The following is a 17,342-nucleotide window of genomic DNA, read 5'->3' as shown; positions in this document are numbered from 1 at the left end:
TCACAGAACTGGAAGACAGCTAATGTAGTACCATTCATTATTAAAGGAGGGTAGTAGGAATACATCAGAAAACTACAGGTCAATGAGTCCAAGGTGGAAAAATTCTGAGACGGAAATTCTCTATTTGGAGAGGCAAAGATTAATCAAGGATAGTCAGAATGGCTTTTTAAAGGGAAGGTCATGTCTAACAAACTTGATTGAATTTTTGCGGAAGTGCCTTGGTGTGTAGACGAGGGTGGTACAGTTGATGTAGTTTATATGAACTTCAGTAAAGCTTTTGACAAAGTCTTGAATGGCTTGTTAAGAAGCTAAGAACCCATGGAATCCAGGACAGTTTGGTAAATTGGATCCAAACTTGGCTTAGTAGCAGGAAGCAGAGGGTGATGGTCAAAGGCTGTTTTGTGACTGGAAGCCTGTGTCTAATGACCTGCCATAGTGTTCAGTGCTGGGTGCTTTTTTCTTTTGAGTACAGGAATGATCTGGACATGAATGTAGAAGGTATGATTAGTACATTTGTAAATGACATGAAAATAGTGTGGTCAGTAGCAAGGATAAAAGCATTATGCTACATGACAATAGAAATGGGTTGGTCAGATGGGCTGAACAGTTGCAAATGGAATTTAATCCTGAAAAGTGAGGAGTTACATTTTAGGGGTGCCAACAAGGCAAGGAAATGCACATTGAATGGACAACGTTACGAAGTAGAGTATCAGAGGGGTCTTGATGTACTTGTCCATAGATCCTTGAAGGCATCAGAACAGTGTGTTTTTTATTCATTGGACGTGGGTGTCACTGGCTAGGCCAGCTTTTATTGCTCCTTCCTAGTTACCCAGACAGTAGTTGAACATCATCCATGTTGTTGCAGGTCTGGAGTCACATGACGGCCAGACTAGGTAAGGATGGCAGATTTTCTTTGCTAAAGGACATTAATGAACCAGATTTTGTTTTACAATAATTGACAGCCTACGTTTTTTTTCCCAGGGCGGAAATGACTATTATGAGGGGCCATAATTTTAAGGTGATTGGAGGAAGGTATAGGGGAGATGTCAGAGGTAGGTTCTTTACACAGAGTGTCGGGCATGTGGAATGCGCTGCCGGCGGTGGTAGTGGAGTCAGAGACTTTTAAGTTACTCTTGGATAGACTCCGGTAGTACCTGTTTTCTGAGGCATTCGTGCTGGAAGTATAGTTGTTTGTGGGTCGCGCGCAGACGGATGGCATTTGTCTCCCATCTGCTGGTATTATACTGACAATATATTTATCTTATAAATGTTAGAGAATTAAGGTGAATTCTTTTGTGTTGTTACTTTTACTTTATTCTATGGAATAAATGGAAAATGGATTAGAATAGATGGTTGTTGATGACTGGTACAGACAGTGGGGTGAGAACCTCTTTCCTTGCTGTAAAAACTTATGTTTAATGTTCTAGTGTTATCAACTTGGAGAATACCCTAAATTTTCTCCAGGTAGGCTAATCACCACTCTCAGCTTTCTCTTTGAATTGAAATGCAATTTTAAATCCCCTACTAGGCTACACTTCTACAAGTAGTACATTCCCTTATTTTATTTTGAGAATTATTGAACCATGGTTTATGTTGTGATTTTACTACTGACCATGGCGAGGAGGCAGGCCCCTTGTCTACCTCTGCTGGGATCGGAATGGAACCCGTGCTGCTTGTTATTCTGAACCACACGCCAGTCATCTAGCCAACTGAGCTAACTGCCTATTTACTCTGTCAAAACTATTCAGAGTTTTGAACATGTCTATTATATCTCCCTTAACCTTCTCTGCTTTTCAGTATGACAAGCCCAGTTTCTCCAGTCTTTCCACATAACTGAAACGCTTCACTCTGGCACCAATCTAGTATAGCTTCTTATCCATGCATTTATGTGCAAGAAGTACTGTTTGGTTTCTATATTCTAACTTCCATAAATGCTTGGGTGAAAATTAAACTTTTTTAGGCTAAATGTTACAGAGCTGACTTTTACATGGGTAATGTTTTTGAGGCATTGACAGCCTGCTTGATTTGGGCCCAAAAAAACAGTCAATAGAATAAAGTAAAAGTAACAGCACAAAAGAATTCACCTTAATTCTCTAACATTTATAAGATAAATATATTATGTCAGTATAATACCAGCAGATGGGAGACAAATGCCATCCGTCTGAGCGCGACCGCAAACAACTATACTTCCTGCATGAATGCCTCAGAAAACAGGTACTACCACAAAGCTTAAAATATAAACCACCTATCAACAATCCACAGGCACGGAGAACAGCTGTACAGAACGGCCGCAGAATGAAAAGGGTTATGATCAATGATGCCCACAACCGCCTCCACAAATACGAGCGGAAATTGCATGCCAAAAAACTTTGTACTCCAACGTAACCGACCAAGAATGAACATCCACACTGGAACAAGCCCATCACCATACAACAACAGATGACCAGAACAAAAAAAAAAATAGTCCTACAAGACAAATTATCTGAACTCACTCTCAGCAACAACACAGACAACTCAGAAACATGGATCAAGAACATCTCAGACCGATCATTTACAGACACTGAGAAGACTGTCCTAGTACATGGACTGAATTATAACTACAGGGACACCAAAAAAACTGACTTCCTAGCTGCGCTGGAATCGACATTGAGGAGCAATGGACTCCTGGAGGAAATACAATGGACCTTTTCCACTCAGTGTTGGGACTATTGTCTGTTTGATGGTAAGTGGAACACATTCAACACAGAAGAGAAGAAAGCCCTGGAAAGACTCACGAAAGGCAGAAATGTCGTAATCCTACCGGCGGACAAAGGAAGCATAGTGATCTTTAATGGAGCTCAATACATAGAGAAAGCAGATGCACTGCTAGCAGATACTGACACCTACCAATTGAACAGAGATTTTACAGCAAGTAACCAAGAAAGCTAATAGAATGTTATGGTTTATTGTGCAGGGAATTGAATACAAGAGTAGGGAGGCTATGCTTCAGCTTTACAGGGCATTGGTGACCATGCTGGTCTAGGCAGCGATGCCCATGACCCATGAATGAATTTTTTTTTTTTAAGAAAACCATTGACTTCAGTGACAGTGCTCACCCATTTCCATCTTTAGTGAATGTTTTCTTGCCTTCCAATATGCAGTTGTTCCGCAACCTTTTGGATACTGCCTTCAAAGAGGTTTATTTATATACACAGCCAAGGGGCTGGATGATATGAGACTGCCAGGAATTACTGCCACTTTGTTGACCTTGTACAATCAACAAGGTGGGATTTGTACGTGTCCCATATGAGCAAATGTTTTTCTTCATTCGTGGTCTTTAATCCATTTCTTATTATCATCTTCATCTATCCATCTTTCTCAGGACCATGACTGGCAGCACCTTTTTTTGACATTTTCTTCAGGAGAATTTTGTTTGAATATCACTATCAACTTTAGTTTTGTACCACCTGTCATAGAAAATGGAATGATTGTCTACAAGAAGGCAGTTCAGTCATTTTTACACCAGTCTTGGTAACAGTCTTGTTTGCTGGGTCACTGGTGGTTTCATCCATATTTTCAAACCAGGCCAATCAATTCACATTCATTTCTCAATTTTGTATATTTTTGGAATTTATCGATGAGTTCAGATAGCAGATGCTGTGAATTTGTCTTCTGACTGTGCCTTTTTGGTGAATCTTGAGCTGATTCCGACCTGATACTGAGCTTGAATTCCAAAAGACCAATTTTTTTTTTTTTTGACAATTCACTGAGCACATAGTCTGATGGTTATGACACTCATTAAGCAATTCTGCTGCTTATTTCTCCAGTTTAAATTGTGCTCCATACGAGTTATTCTTTCTCAAAGGCGTTTGGTACATAGTCTTATTGATTGATTGTCTGGGAGATCGCCACTAGAATTGTCGGAGGGATATCTAAAGGTTCCTGCATCTGGCTTGAAAATTAATGAAAAATGGTAATTACCAGTGTTATGGACTAGACCAGTCCCCTCAATATATATTAAGAAGGTAGCCTAGACCCTAACTTTATCTTATTTAGAGATAAATGTCAGGTGCTGTGTTCTAGATGCAATTTGATTGGTCAAAACTACTTGATGTTAAGCAAAACATAACTTATTCAAACACTACAGTTAAAATGCAACAAAAGAAACAATAGATACAGCAACTATTACTATATTGGAACAGATGATTAATAACATCCCATAAAAATGCCCTTGGCAAAAGGCAACTTCAGAATGGATTGTCTCACATGCAACTCCCATAGCAGGCAGAGAACCCCCAGCTTGTGGCTCAACCCGAGAGAAGGGGAAAAACTGCTTCTACCTCTTCAAGACCCCAGCAGCAACTGCTGAAAGCTAAATTAAAGATACTGGTTCTGTGGGTGACAGCTTGACCACACCCATTCAGGCTGCTTTTATTGCTGTTAACATTTAAAAAAAAAAACCCAAGGCTATACAAGTTGTTTATCTTCTCATAGACTGCTCATCACCTGTTTTCCCCCCACCCCCAATCTCTCTCAAAGAAACCAGGACAAAATACATCTCTTAAAGCCACAATAAAGACACACCAGTAAGTAATTAACAGTTACAATACAGATTGATTCCTGAAAATCTAGGGTTGACTTTACATGAGGGATCCAACAAAATTATATTGCTGCGAGCCAAAAACTGATTTCCTTGTACTCGAATGTACACTTGTATAGTATTTGTAGATCTCTCAACTGAGGCCACGTGTGCACCCTATCAGGTCATTTCATGCACATATTCCAGTAACTTTAATGATGTCTGAATTTCTCTTCACTAGAGACTGAACGTTTCTTTTAAACTGTGCTTTTTGTGATCAATACTTCACACTGCTGATGTTGTGTTCTTTTAGACTAAAATGTGCACATCGAAGGTTGTTCCAAAGATCAAACTGGAACCACATGAGGTGGACCAATTCCTCAATCTGGCTCCAAAAGAAGGTGAGATGTTTAATTGATAAACTGAAGCATTGTTCCATGCCTTTTGAACTGTAGCATATACTCAAATTGGGCTGAGTGATTAGTTAATTCTTCATAGGAGATCATTCAGGCGGTGGAATTTAAAGTTAAATTTGATCAAATGTAATCTGTAAAACTGCACATTGACTGAAGAAAGTATATTTGAGATTTATAATACTGTTGTGTAGTAGGGACATGAAACTGTGGCACCAAAATTTTGTCTAAAGAAAAAAAAAAGAAGAAATGCAAGCCAATGAATTTCCAATGCGTAAAATGTGTCTTAGTTTCTGTGGATGTCACTTATTCCCTTAATGAAGGCAAACCAAGAAGAATAAAGTCTGTGAAATGAATCCCTGACGATTGAGATAATGTCAGAATCTAAATATAAATATGCAGATTTGGACCAGTTGCATTGCAAGCTGTTATTCTCTGTATATGTCACATGAAGACAAATTCAGTCTTGTGTGTGATAGCTACATGCTTAAGCAGTCTGGCCACATTCACGGATAAAGCTCACAAATGCATAATGACCAGTCAGCCAAGGTGTAGGAGAGTGACGGATGCTTATTGATTTCAATTACAGTTGCTCCTGCCTTTAGGAAGGGAGCAGGAAAAATTACATTGATATTTAAACAAAGAAAATCAGGAAACCAAAATGAACAGAGATATCCTGTGCTTGTTGTGTATTAACTATCTTTACATGCAGGTGGAGGGTATTAGTTGGGGTTTTGGAATAGCTGACTCTCCAGAGCCTGTCCACCATCCACAATTCACGAGTGTGATGGAATTCTTCCTACTTGCCAAGATGAGTGCAACTCAAATGACGGTCAATACGTCCAGAATAATGCAGCCTGCTTGATTGGCACCCTATCCATCACCTTAAACACTCTCTCCCTCCACCATGAATGCATTGTTCAATCTGCAGGATTCATCATAGATATCATAGAATCCCTACAGTGTGGAAACAGGCCCTTCGGCCCAACAAGTCCACACCGACTCTTGCAGCATTCCACCCAGACCCATCCTCTTATAACCCACGTAAGCTACACATCCCTAAACACTACGGACAATGTAGCATGGCCAATCCACCTAATCTACACATCTTTGGACTGTGGGAGGAAACCGGAGCACCCGGAGGAAACCCACACAGACATGGGGAGAATGTGCAAACTCCACACAGACAGTCGGCGAGGGTGGAATCAAACCCAGGTCCCTGGTGCTGTGAGGCAGCAGTGCTAACCACTGAGCCACTGTGCCGCCCCATATTTTTTTTCTTGACAAGTGGACATTCTTTGCAGCAAATCACAAAGATTCCTTCACAGCATCTTCCAAATGCATGACTTCTACCACATGGAAAAACCAGGGTAGCAGATGCATTGGGAGACTACAACCTACATGTTTTCCTCCAAGCCATGTGCCATCCTGACTTGGAAATATGTTGCTGTTCCTCACTGACACTGGGTCAGAATCCTGGAACTACCTTCCTCACGGCACTGTGGATGAGCAACATCTCAGACTGAAGCTGCTCAAGAAGGCAGCTCATCAACAGCACCTCAAGGATAATGATGGAGGGACAGGAATTGTTTGCCTACCCACGTCATATTTTCTTTTTGATAAGTTGGTGCACATTCATGCTGACTGTTGTATCGTTTGTGTTTGCTAGAAAGCTTCAAGACAATGTACATTTTAAGTACAGGTTGATTGACGTTCCTAAATCCCTCTTACATTATTATTGGGGATATACTTACGTATGTGATCTACACTTGATGTGCACCTAAAATGTTATGCAAAAGTTCACTCAATTGAATTATGACATTTTGATCTTCTCTGCATTTGTTGGGAATAGAAACCTTGCTTCTTTCAGTTTTTTTTTTACAAGTAGTGTTTCCAGTTTTAAATGCCATTTTGGATATAATAGTTGCACTTTCAGCTCTCCTTCACGACTTTATATCCTATATTTCATCATGACCCCTGTTTTCCAGGAGAGTACTTGCGTCTTCTCAATTTCTAATGCTACATGCAAGAATCTTATTTTCTCTGCCACGAAACTCTCTTCCTGTGCTCCCATATTTGCAAGGCTTGTTGTTCATTTCTCTTGTAGTCTGTTCAGACGTACAAGAGAGAAGTTGATGTTTTTTTTTTCAAACTTGGTGTCATATGACCATGAATTTTTGATTCTGGCCCTCTCTACTGCTATTTCAACTACTGACAATATTACTTTGCACTATGGGTCCCTGTTTTTCATTTAAGGTATCCCAATAAATGGAAAAAGCAATCCGTCTCGATGCATTTTCAACATCTTGTTACAGAGCTGAGTTGAGGTTGAGAAAGGCTGTCTTTTTCTCACTTGTGCGTGCGTTCTGTCTCTGTCTCTTTCCCTCCCTCCCCCACCCACCCGGGCCCTGCAATTAATGTATGTAAATTATGTCACTGTTGGAATAATGTAAATAGAGTTAAACTCTCTTGCATTTGTCAGTTGGTTCACTCTGTCCTGAAGACAATTTACCATGACATAGGCTGAGCCCCTGTTCGTACGGTGACTGTGATATTTGTTTTCCTTTGCAGCAGGAGCAGATATCCTACAGTTACCGCCAACACCACCAAGCAGCCATGGCAGTGATTGTGAGGGCGGGCAAAGTCCAACTCGTTCTGTTCAACCACCAGATCCTATCCAGCCACAGCCCACGGGAAAATGCATAACCCGTGCACCATCTGCTTTGTCCAGCTCTCCTCTTCTCACCGCACCACATGTAAGCAACATACTTCTGGTACTAAGTAATAGTCCAATCTTCCTATCTTTTGCCACTGTGAGAGGAAAGCTGGGTGCTATCAGGGCATTGCCTGTACCTTTGGATATGATGACAACAGGCAGAGATTTGAATATGGAGCTTAAAACCGAATCATGGGTAATTTTTGAAACTATTCTGGCTCTGGGCGTACCCCATTTTAACACCAAAAATTTTCTCCTTTTTAGTTTAAGCTAAAAGGAGTTTGAATGCTTTTTCTGACCTCTCAAAATTACTGTGATTCACTGCTGACCTGGTCTTGTGCTTTCGGCCTTACCTCCACGACCCAGAATCTAATTTTACATGTGGTTCAAATATGAAACAACTCAGTCCTGTGACTGGTGAATAGTTAGAATTGAATGAAAGTCCTTAAAATGAGATAACCAAACTTCCCTTTGATGCAGAAGCTACAAGGCTCATCAGGACCTTTGATACTAACAGAGGAAGAGAAACGGACTCTAATTGCTGAAGGATACCCGGTCCCTGTCAAACTACCACTTACAAAAGCAGAAGAGAAGGCACTCAAGAAGATACGCAGAAAAATTAAGAACAAGGTAACAGAAGATAAATGTGTATTGCTGAAAGCAAGATGCGGTCTGTCAAAGCTTTGCATCTTGCACTCAAGAAATACTGCAAGAAATATAAAAATAAGCAGAAAACAACGTTTATGCTGTGCAAGATGATACCAGCCTGGTGTAAAATTTCACTGGTGTAAAAGTTCACTGTCAGTCTTCCTTTAATTAGAGTCATAGTGTTATACAACACAGAAACAGACCCTTTGGTCCAACTCCTTCATGCTGACCAGACATCCCAATCTGACCTACTCCCATTTGCCAGCATTTGGCCCATATCCCTCTTAAACCTTTCCTATTCATATACCCATCCAGATGCTTTTTAACTGTTGTAATTGTACCCATCTCCACCACTTCCTCTGGCGGTTTGTTTCATACACTCACCACCGTCTGTGTGAAAAAGTTACCTCTCGAGTCCCTTAAGTCCTTCCCCTCTCACCTTAACTTTATACCCTCTAGTTTTGGAATCCGCTGACCTGGGAAAAAGACCTTGACTATTCACCCTAACCATGCCCCTCTTGATTTTATAAACCCCTGTAAGGTCACCCCTCAGCCTCCGATGTTCCAGCTTATCCGGCCTCTCCCTATAACTCGAACCGTCCAATCCTGGCAACGTCCTTTATAAATCTTTTCTTATTTATATTATATATTTTAGACTGTGCTTATCATGGTACATATTAAGTGAGGATTAATGATTGTAAATCATGAAGGCCTATCATCAGTTCACGTGATCAGATTTTCTCTGATCGCAAACAACCTGTGATAATGTTTGTTTCTTTTGCAGATCTCTGCCCAAGAAAGCAGAAGGAAGAAAAAAGAATACATGGATACACTGGAAAAGAAGTAAGCCTTTGACTGTGTAAAGTCATAGTATTCCTCATAACTTGGCAGCTAATGAGCTCTTGTATAGTTTTGTATTGAATAATTTTTCACCTCGACTCAGCTGCTTGTATATTGACTGGACACGTTTTATAAATAACAAAGGTAACTGCACTTCGAAAGTAATTTATTGGCCAGTCTGGATATCACAATGATAGGAAGGATTCTGTCTCTTGCCTCTGTAACAGTGTGTTGAGGTGGCATTGTATATTTTTATCCAAGGTATTGAGATTGATATAATCAAATGGGTCTGAAAATGGTGCCACTTCTAACTGAACTGGTTGTGTACAGATTTCATCTTCCCATTTAACTGAATTGTCTGGCTTAGCATGGTAGCTGTAAGGAGGAACAAGGCCAAACCAATTTAGAATTGGAAGGTTGCTTGGATTAGAACTGAAACTAACGCAAGAGCAACATTGGTCAGAGATAACAGTGTGGAGCTGGAGGAACGCAGCAGGCCAGGCAGCATCAGAGGAGCAGGAAAGCTGACGTTTTGGGTCGGGACCTGAAGAAGTGTCCCGAACCGAAACATCAACTTCTCTGCTCCTCTGCTGCCTGGCCTGCTGTGATCCTCCAGCTTCAGTGAGTTATCTCTGACTCCAGCGTCTGTAGTTCTTACTTTTCTGTGCAACATTGCTTATTTGTTTGGAAAGAAGAACAATCCATTTGAGAAAGATAAATCGAATAGTATATCCACCTATCTTTAACAGTAGGTTTGACGGAATGCATGCACTTCCTTTTGGAAATAGTCAACTGATAAATTATTATCTGTCCCCTCAATAGCAGGATAAGTTCAATAAAGCTGTCAATCCCTTTCCTAAATAGTAAGATTGATAACCTTCTTGTTCACCAATATCCCATCCTCCTTCTTACCAGGGTGGAATCTTGTTCAAATGAAAACAGTGAACTCCGTAGAAAGGTGGAAAATTTGGAAAAAGCAAACAGGTGAGAATGCCTCCACATATTTAAGCGTTGCTATAAAGGGACACAGTCAAAGATTTTTGTCAGGACTTGAATACAAGAAACCAAACTTTGAAAGGAAACACCGATTTATACAGCATGATAAGAGGGTACTAATTGGTTGGTTGGGCCATTGTTGGAATGGAGATGCAGCAAGAACTGTTAACTGTTAATTTTAGCTAACTCATTAGGTCTGACGGTTAGTCAACTAGCTAAAATTGACAGTTCACAAATCTTGCTGTATCTCCATGCCAGCCATGATTTAATGAACCAAGCCTATGTATAAATTGGTGGTCCATTTCAAAGTCTCCTGTCACAGTCCTGATAACTGCAAGATGAAAAGTTTCAACTTTGAGTCCCCTTTTTAACAGTTTTGAAGTTCTGCACTATCAAGCAATTATTCCTATGTATTTTTATTTTCCTTGATATTCATTTGCTCCCTTATTACAGTCTAATTACTATTTGAACCAGAGCTACTTGCATCTCAAAACTTAGTCCTGGTATCAAATTGCTTGTGTTTTGTTGGAGCAGTACTGACCTAGGCAAGTGGACAGTATTTTGTTACACTCCTGACTTGTACATAGTGGATAGAATTCCCAGCCTTTAAACTGGCTCTTGAAGCCACAAAATTATTTTTATTCATTCATGAATGTGGGTATCACTGGCTGAGCCAAAATTTTTTACTCATCCCTAGTTGCCCTTAAGGTAGTGGTGACCTTCCTTCTTTAACCGCTACTGTCCACAGACTGTGGTTAAATCCACAATGCAATTAGGGAGGGAGTTCCTGGATTTTGACCCAGTGATGCTGAAGGAACGGCAATATATTTCCAAATCGGGTTGGTGACAAGCTTAAAGAGGAACTTGCAGGTTGTGGTGCTTCCATGTATGTTCTGCTCTTGTCCTTCTAGATGGAAGTGGCCATGGGTTTGGAAGATGCTGCCTGAGGATCTTTGGTGAATTTCTGCAGTGCACCTTGTAGATGATACACACTGCTACTATTGAGCACCAGTGGTGGAAGGAGTGAATGTTTGTGGTGCCATACAAGCTTCAGTGGGGGAAGAGAGTGAATGTTTGTGGATGTGGTGCCAGTCAAGTGGGCTGCTTGTTTTCCTGGATGCTGTCAAGCTTCTTGAGTGTTGTTGGAGCTGCACAGATCCAGGCAAGTGGGGAACATTCTGTCACAGACTTGTGCCTTTTGATGGTGGACAGGCTTTGGTGAATCAGAAGGAGACTTACTGCAGAATTCTTGTATTTATATGTCTGGTCTAATTCAGTTTCAGGTGGATGGTAACCCTCCCCAGGATGGCCAGTAATGTGATAGATGTCAGTGTTGCAGCTGACTGGGACAGCTTGACATAGAGGTGCAGCTAGTTCTTCAGCACTACGATCTATATTACTGGGCTCATGGCCTTTGCTGTGCCCAATGACTTTAGTTGTTTCTTGATATCATTTGAATTGAATCAAATTGGGAAATGGACACAAAAATGGACATTGCTGGTGAAACTCAGCAGGTCTGGCATCATCTGTGGAGAGAAAGCAGAGTAACATTTCAAGTCAGGTGATTCTCTATAAGATAATGCTTTGAAGAAGAGTCACCGAATTTGAAACATCAACTCTACTTTCTCCCCACAGATGCTGCCAGACCTGCTGCATTTTGCCAGCAATTTCTGTTTGTTTCAGATCTCCAGCACCCAGAGTTCTTTGTTTTATTTCACATTTTAAATTGACATCTGTGATGCTGATGTCAGTCTAGATTATCGACTTGGCACTTCTGTCAGAGGATTCTTACAAACACTTCAGCTTTGTCCTTTGCACAGACGTGTTGGGAATGTGGTGAAGTCACCTTCTCTCATTAGTTAGTTAATTGTCCACTCTAGCAAGATTGGATGTGGGGCTGAGGACTGTTCAGTTTTGATTTTGTGTATCATTTACCTCTGTCTGTAACTGTTTCCATTGTTTATAGAGGCTTATAAAATCAAGGGGCATGGATAGGGTAAATAGCCAAGGTCTTTTTCCCAGGGTAGGGAAGTCAAAATCTAGAAGGCATCCATTTAAGGTGAGGGGGAAAGATTTAAAAGGGATCTGAGGGACAACTTTTCCACGCAGAGGGTGGTATGTGTATGGAATGAGCAGCCAGAGGTGGTGGGTACAGTTACAACATTTCAAATGCATTTGGATGAGTACATGAATAGGAAGGGTTTAGAGGGATATGGGCCAAATTCTGCTTGGGATGTCTGATCGGTGCAGATGTGTTGGACCGAAGGGTCTGCTTCCATGCTGTCTAACTGTATTACTCTATGCTTATCACTCTATGATGTAGCCTAACCATGTTGGCACCATCATTTTTCAGAATATCTGCAATGCTGTTTGAGCTAAGGTTGATCCCTCAGCTTATTGTAATGGCTGAGTGAGGAATATCCAGGTCATGAGTTTACTGTGTTGTGGTGCAACGCAGTTCTTGTGCCATTGATGATCCCCAGTGACTCAATACCAGTTTTGAATGCTATTTTTAATCTGAATTTATCTCATTTATCATAGTGGTAATAACCACAAGTTTTACTCCCTATTTTCTGTTACAATCTGGACCAGTGGCATTTTTGTTTTCAAAGTAGACCAAGTGTGAGGTCCAGGAAACTTACTAAGACAACAACAAAGCCACAAGATCCTATGGATTTTACCAAACAGCAACAACTTTACTGTACAAAATTAAATCAGTAATACAATCAGTACATGCTTCTGTCACTCAGAATTAACTGGTAAATATAGGTAATTGTCTGTGATCAAACACCCCTCAATGCCCCATATGAAACAGCAAAAGGGATCAAGAAAGATCTTGCAGACTTCTTAGCAATTCCCCTACCCCCCACTCCAAATAGTAATGACATGCTGGGTCATTAAACTTCGCATGGGATTTCAATTCTTGACTTCTGCCAATCCAACATTGAAACTCGCTCTCAAGCCTATCCGTTATGGTCTGCTCCAGCTCTGAATGTTTATCCTCCTTTTCTGAGTCGAATCTCCCCTGGAATCTGGAAATCATTCTCCTTGACAGGGACAACGCCAACTTTTCATAAACAGCCAGTTACACCAAGCCAGTACTATTCCTGTATTTTTCCACGTTATAATTTTGCTCAGTAGCATCCAGCAGAGACTGCTGGAAGGTTTTACAATCCCAACTCTTGGCTGTACTGAACTATGCATATAGTTTGTTATGAGTTCCCAAGGTGTCACTGACCCTTCACTACGTAGTTATTCAGCTTCTGTAGGTTTTCCCTTGTTCCTCACTCTACATATCCTGTGTGGTTCAGTTGCCTTCCCAGCAGCATAGCTAAAAGCAGCGCTGCTAATGTGGAGTCTAATCTGTCTGCCTCTCATCACTCGCTGCTTGTAACCCATGACCCCTGAATGTCCTCAGTGACCTGCAGAAAACCTTGCAATAAATCTCTCCCCTAATGATGGGCAGAATTCAGCATTGCCACCTATCGGCCTTTGGAACTGTTTGATAAATGTTACCAGTCATAGATCGTTGGTTTGCTCAGGACAAAAAAGTGGATGCAAATAGAGGATTTTATCACGCAAACAACACCAGACAAAGTATCTTCAGTATGAAAATGGAATTGTGTCCACAAAGACAGCATTGGCTCATGCTACTGGCAATGTCAAGTATCAGTGCATCTACAACAGGTGCTTGGTGAGGACATGGCCCATTTTCTTGGTCACCTGGCCTCCTGGCAGATTTGACTTCACTTTGGTCAATAATGCTGCTACCCAGCCATTCATAGTGATGCACATTGTACTGTGGTTGGAGATTTTTGTCTAATTTATTCATGGGATGTGGGTGTCATTGGCTAAGCCAGGATTTATTGACCATCCCCAATTGCCCAGAGGGCAGTTAAGAGTCAGCTACATTGTTGTGGGCCTAGAGTTACATCTAGGCAAGACCAGGTAAGGACAGCAGTTTCCTTCACTGAAAGATGTGAGTGAACTGGATGGGTTTTTCTGATTGACAGTGGTTTCATGGACATCATTTGACTCTTTGATTTGTTTTTGAGTCAGACTTCACCATCAGCCATGGTAGGATTCAAAACTGGGTTGCCAGGACATGACCCGGGTCTTGGAATTAATAATCTAGTGATAATGCCATGTAGACCAGTGCCTCCCATAATTTGTTTGAATAATACACCTGTCAAAATATAAGTCCATCCTTCTAATACATGCATAGATCTATTTCTGGCTTTTATAGATTGGATCATTGCCATTGGAGTGTTTGTAGACTTGGTATCTAGATAATGGACAATGTTACTTTGCATATTTGTAGGTACTGGAATTGCCTATGTCCCTGCAAAAAAAATCTCTTCTGTCATTGATCACTAACAGTATTTGAACTTCAAGTCACAAGCAGTTGTCTTTCCTATGAGTAACAGCATTAATGAATCTTGCAGCGTAAAAAGGCTGCTTGAGTGGCTTTCATGGTGTAGTGGTGGTGACCCTACCTTTGGGCCCGATTAGAGTCCCATCTGGCACTGAGGTGTATTATAAACATGTCAGAGCAGGCTGATTATAATAAAAAGTACTTTTAGAAGGCCATTTGTTCCCTTACTCTGTGCTGCCCAATTTAAAAGAGTTCCTCTTTTTGTTCTATATTCTTTTTGTTTTCCCCATAACCCAGAAAATATATCTCCTCTTAAAATTCCCTCACTATTTTCCCTGCTCTAAAGAGGGCAATCCTAGCCCTTCTAATCTCTCCACATAACTGAAGTCCTTTTATCACTATATAAATTCAAGTCTTTGTTTTAAACGTGTGCATTCTTAGTCTGTCGCAGTTGCTCTTATTCTTCAGTATTGATATCTGCCAGCTTTTAATATTTAAAGCAATGTCCATCAGTGTCTAGTGTGAAACTGGCACAGAGTTTCTCGAAGAGAAAGCTATCTACCTAGCATTGATTTCTCTCACATGGATGCTTTTCTGGGTTCTCCGAAAGTTAACCTTGAAGGTGGAATCTGAATTGGAAAAATGTCTGTTTAGTCATAAAACACAAACTCATTACTGTCACTGTCTAAGAGTGGTAATTATTTTGTTTCTCAGGTCCTTGCTTCAGCAGCTACAAGGACTCCAGGTCCTAGTGGCAGGAAAGGTGCCCAGACCTTGCAAGATGGCCAGCACACAAACCAGCACATGCTTAATGGTAAAAATGATCATTGCTCTGCTATTAATGTATTGAATTGAAGCAAAATGTTGGAACTTCTTCGTTCTGACCCTCCACAGGAGAGCAAGGCTAGGTTGCCAGAAGGAATGTGCCTTTTTTAGCATCAAAATGTCAGTGTCTTCTTCTGTCTCTGTATAAAATAAATGTGCCCCCTGAATTACTGGAGTTCTTTTTTCCCTACCTGCTGGCTCTGATCAGATCTTTTCTGTGTGGGATTTCTGCAGATAATCTCTTTCATTTCATGTTTAAAATGGGAAACAAGATGTTATCTGGTTCTCTGCCAAGCAATAAATGTCAGAGTGCTCTCTCTGTACATGTTGCCCAATGCTGGTATCTGTCCTGGCTGTTTCAGAAGCTTGAAATGGCTACCCATGCTGTTTAACATTTTTTTAACTTCATGTTTGTGGAGTTGTTCCATAAAGTAAGAATCTATGCTAAAGCAACATTTTGTCACTTAGGGTGGTTATGAGGGTTCAGTATTTTTTTGCATCCTCATGTATTGCTATGCTATTTTCTGTAGCACTAAAGTCTGACGCTTACCGTTCTTTGAGCCAACATGGCCTTAAGTAGGAGTTAGTTTCCTGAGCATTCTTCCACACAAAATTAATTCCTTTTCTTTCAGGATTAGTTGGTCAGCTTTCCTGCACTTTTTCACAACCTGCTTACAGTGGCTTTTTTTTTTTATTGCATTCTTTTTGCAAATATAAACATGATGCTTTTGTAGCACATGAGATACCTGTTCAGTATTGGTGAATAATTTGAAACATTGCATTAACTTTAATGATTGACAGTAAGCGTGTGGTACTCCAAATAGACTCTGGTCCGTGCTTTATGCAATACATTCTTTTTAGCTTTGAACAGTATCTGTGTTAATGTAACCTAATTTATATTCCCATTTTAGATAAGTACAGCTCTCAGAATCCTAAAACACAGAAGGAAGTCATGTGTCAAGTTAATGCCAGCTTACTGAAAGAACTACAGTCCTACTGTTGTGTTCTGTCCTCAGCAAATTATTCCTTTTCAAGTATACATCTAATTTACTCAACTCACTCCTGAGATTGAAGGGGTTATCTTTTTAAGATGTTGTCCCTATACCCACTGGGGTTTAGAAGAATCAGAAATGATCCAATCCTACAATCCATGCCACCTAGACAAAATAATGCATTGGAACATCACAACCTGCAGTTTGCCTACCAAGCTACACTCCATCCTGACTTTGGCTGGTCAAAATCTTGAAATTCCATCCCTAATAGCAATGTGTTTACACTACCAGATCTCACCATCATATGTAATTGCAGGGAAGCCTACTGTGCTCCTAAGTCCTATGTTCTAATTGCATTTTGAAAGATTCTACTGAATCTGCTTCTATCATTCCTTTCGTTTAGTGCATTCCATAACAACTTCCTACTTAAAAACATTTCTCATCTTACCCTCAGAGGTAGTAAGAACTGCAGATGCTGGAGTCAGAGATAACACTGTGTGGAGCCGGAGGAACACAGCAGGCCAGGCAGCATCAGAGGAGCAGGAAAGCTGACGTTTCGGGTCGGGACCCTTCTTCAAAAATGGGGGGGGGGTAGGGGGGCTCGGAAAAAAAGAGGGGGGGGGGGGGGGGGGTCTGAGGAAGGTAGGTGGGGTGGTGATAGGTGAGTGCAGGTAGGCAACGGTGGGGGGTTGGTCAGTGAGGTGGGAGGAGCGGATAGGTGGGAGAGAAGACAGACAGGTCAAGGAGGCAGGGATGAGAGGGAGGGCTGGTCATGGGATGAGGTCGGGGGTGGGGAGATTTTGAAGCTAGTAAAGTCCACATTGAGACCATTGGGTTGTAGGCTCAGAGCCCCCTTTGCCTCCCCCATTTCTGAAGAAGGGTCCCGGCTTTCCTGCTCCTCTGATGCTGCCTGGCCTGCTGATCCAACATCAATCCGTGTGGCACACTGCTGGTCACAGGCCTCCAGTCTGAAAAGCAA

The 17,342-nt window shown here is 41.1% G+C and overlaps 1 protein-coding gene across 1 annotated transcript in view; it reads left to right on the top strand.

The window, feature by feature from the left end:
• The first annotated feature begins 2,656 nt into the window (after positions 1 to 2,656).
• The window catches only part of LOC109915849 (cAMP responsive element binding protein 3-like 2), a 24,822-nt gene continuing 10,136 nt past the window's right edge, over positions 2,657 to 17,342 (top strand). Inside the window, exons 1-7 of the mRNA XM_048607806.1 lie at positions 2,657 to 2,722; positions 4,872 to 4,959; positions 7,543 to 7,727; positions 8,168 to 8,317; positions 9,120 to 9,178; positions 10,091 to 10,159; positions 15,261 to 15,360. Of these exons, the coding sequence (XP_048463763.1) occupies positions 2,657 to 2,722; positions 4,872 to 4,959; positions 7,543 to 7,727; positions 8,168 to 8,317; positions 9,120 to 9,178; positions 10,091 to 10,159; positions 15,261 to 15,360 (717 nt within the window). The remainder of the gene's footprint in view (positions 2,723 to 4,871; positions 4,960 to 7,542; positions 7,728 to 8,167; positions 8,318 to 9,119; positions 9,179 to 10,090; positions 10,160 to 15,260; positions 15,361 to 17,342) is intronic.

This window comes from Rhincodon typus, chromosome 18 (genome assembly GCF_021869965.1).
Source record: "Rhincodon typus isolate 14 chromosome 18, sRhiTyp1.1, whole genome shotgun sequence".
In the NCBI taxonomy this organism is placed as follows: domain Eukaryota; kingdom Metazoa; phylum Chordata; class Chondrichthyes; order Orectolobiformes; family Rhincodontidae; genus Rhincodon; species Rhincodon typus.
The sequence above is the reverse complement of the archived record's forward strand: the minus strand, read 5'-3'. Positions and strand labels throughout refer to the sequence as shown.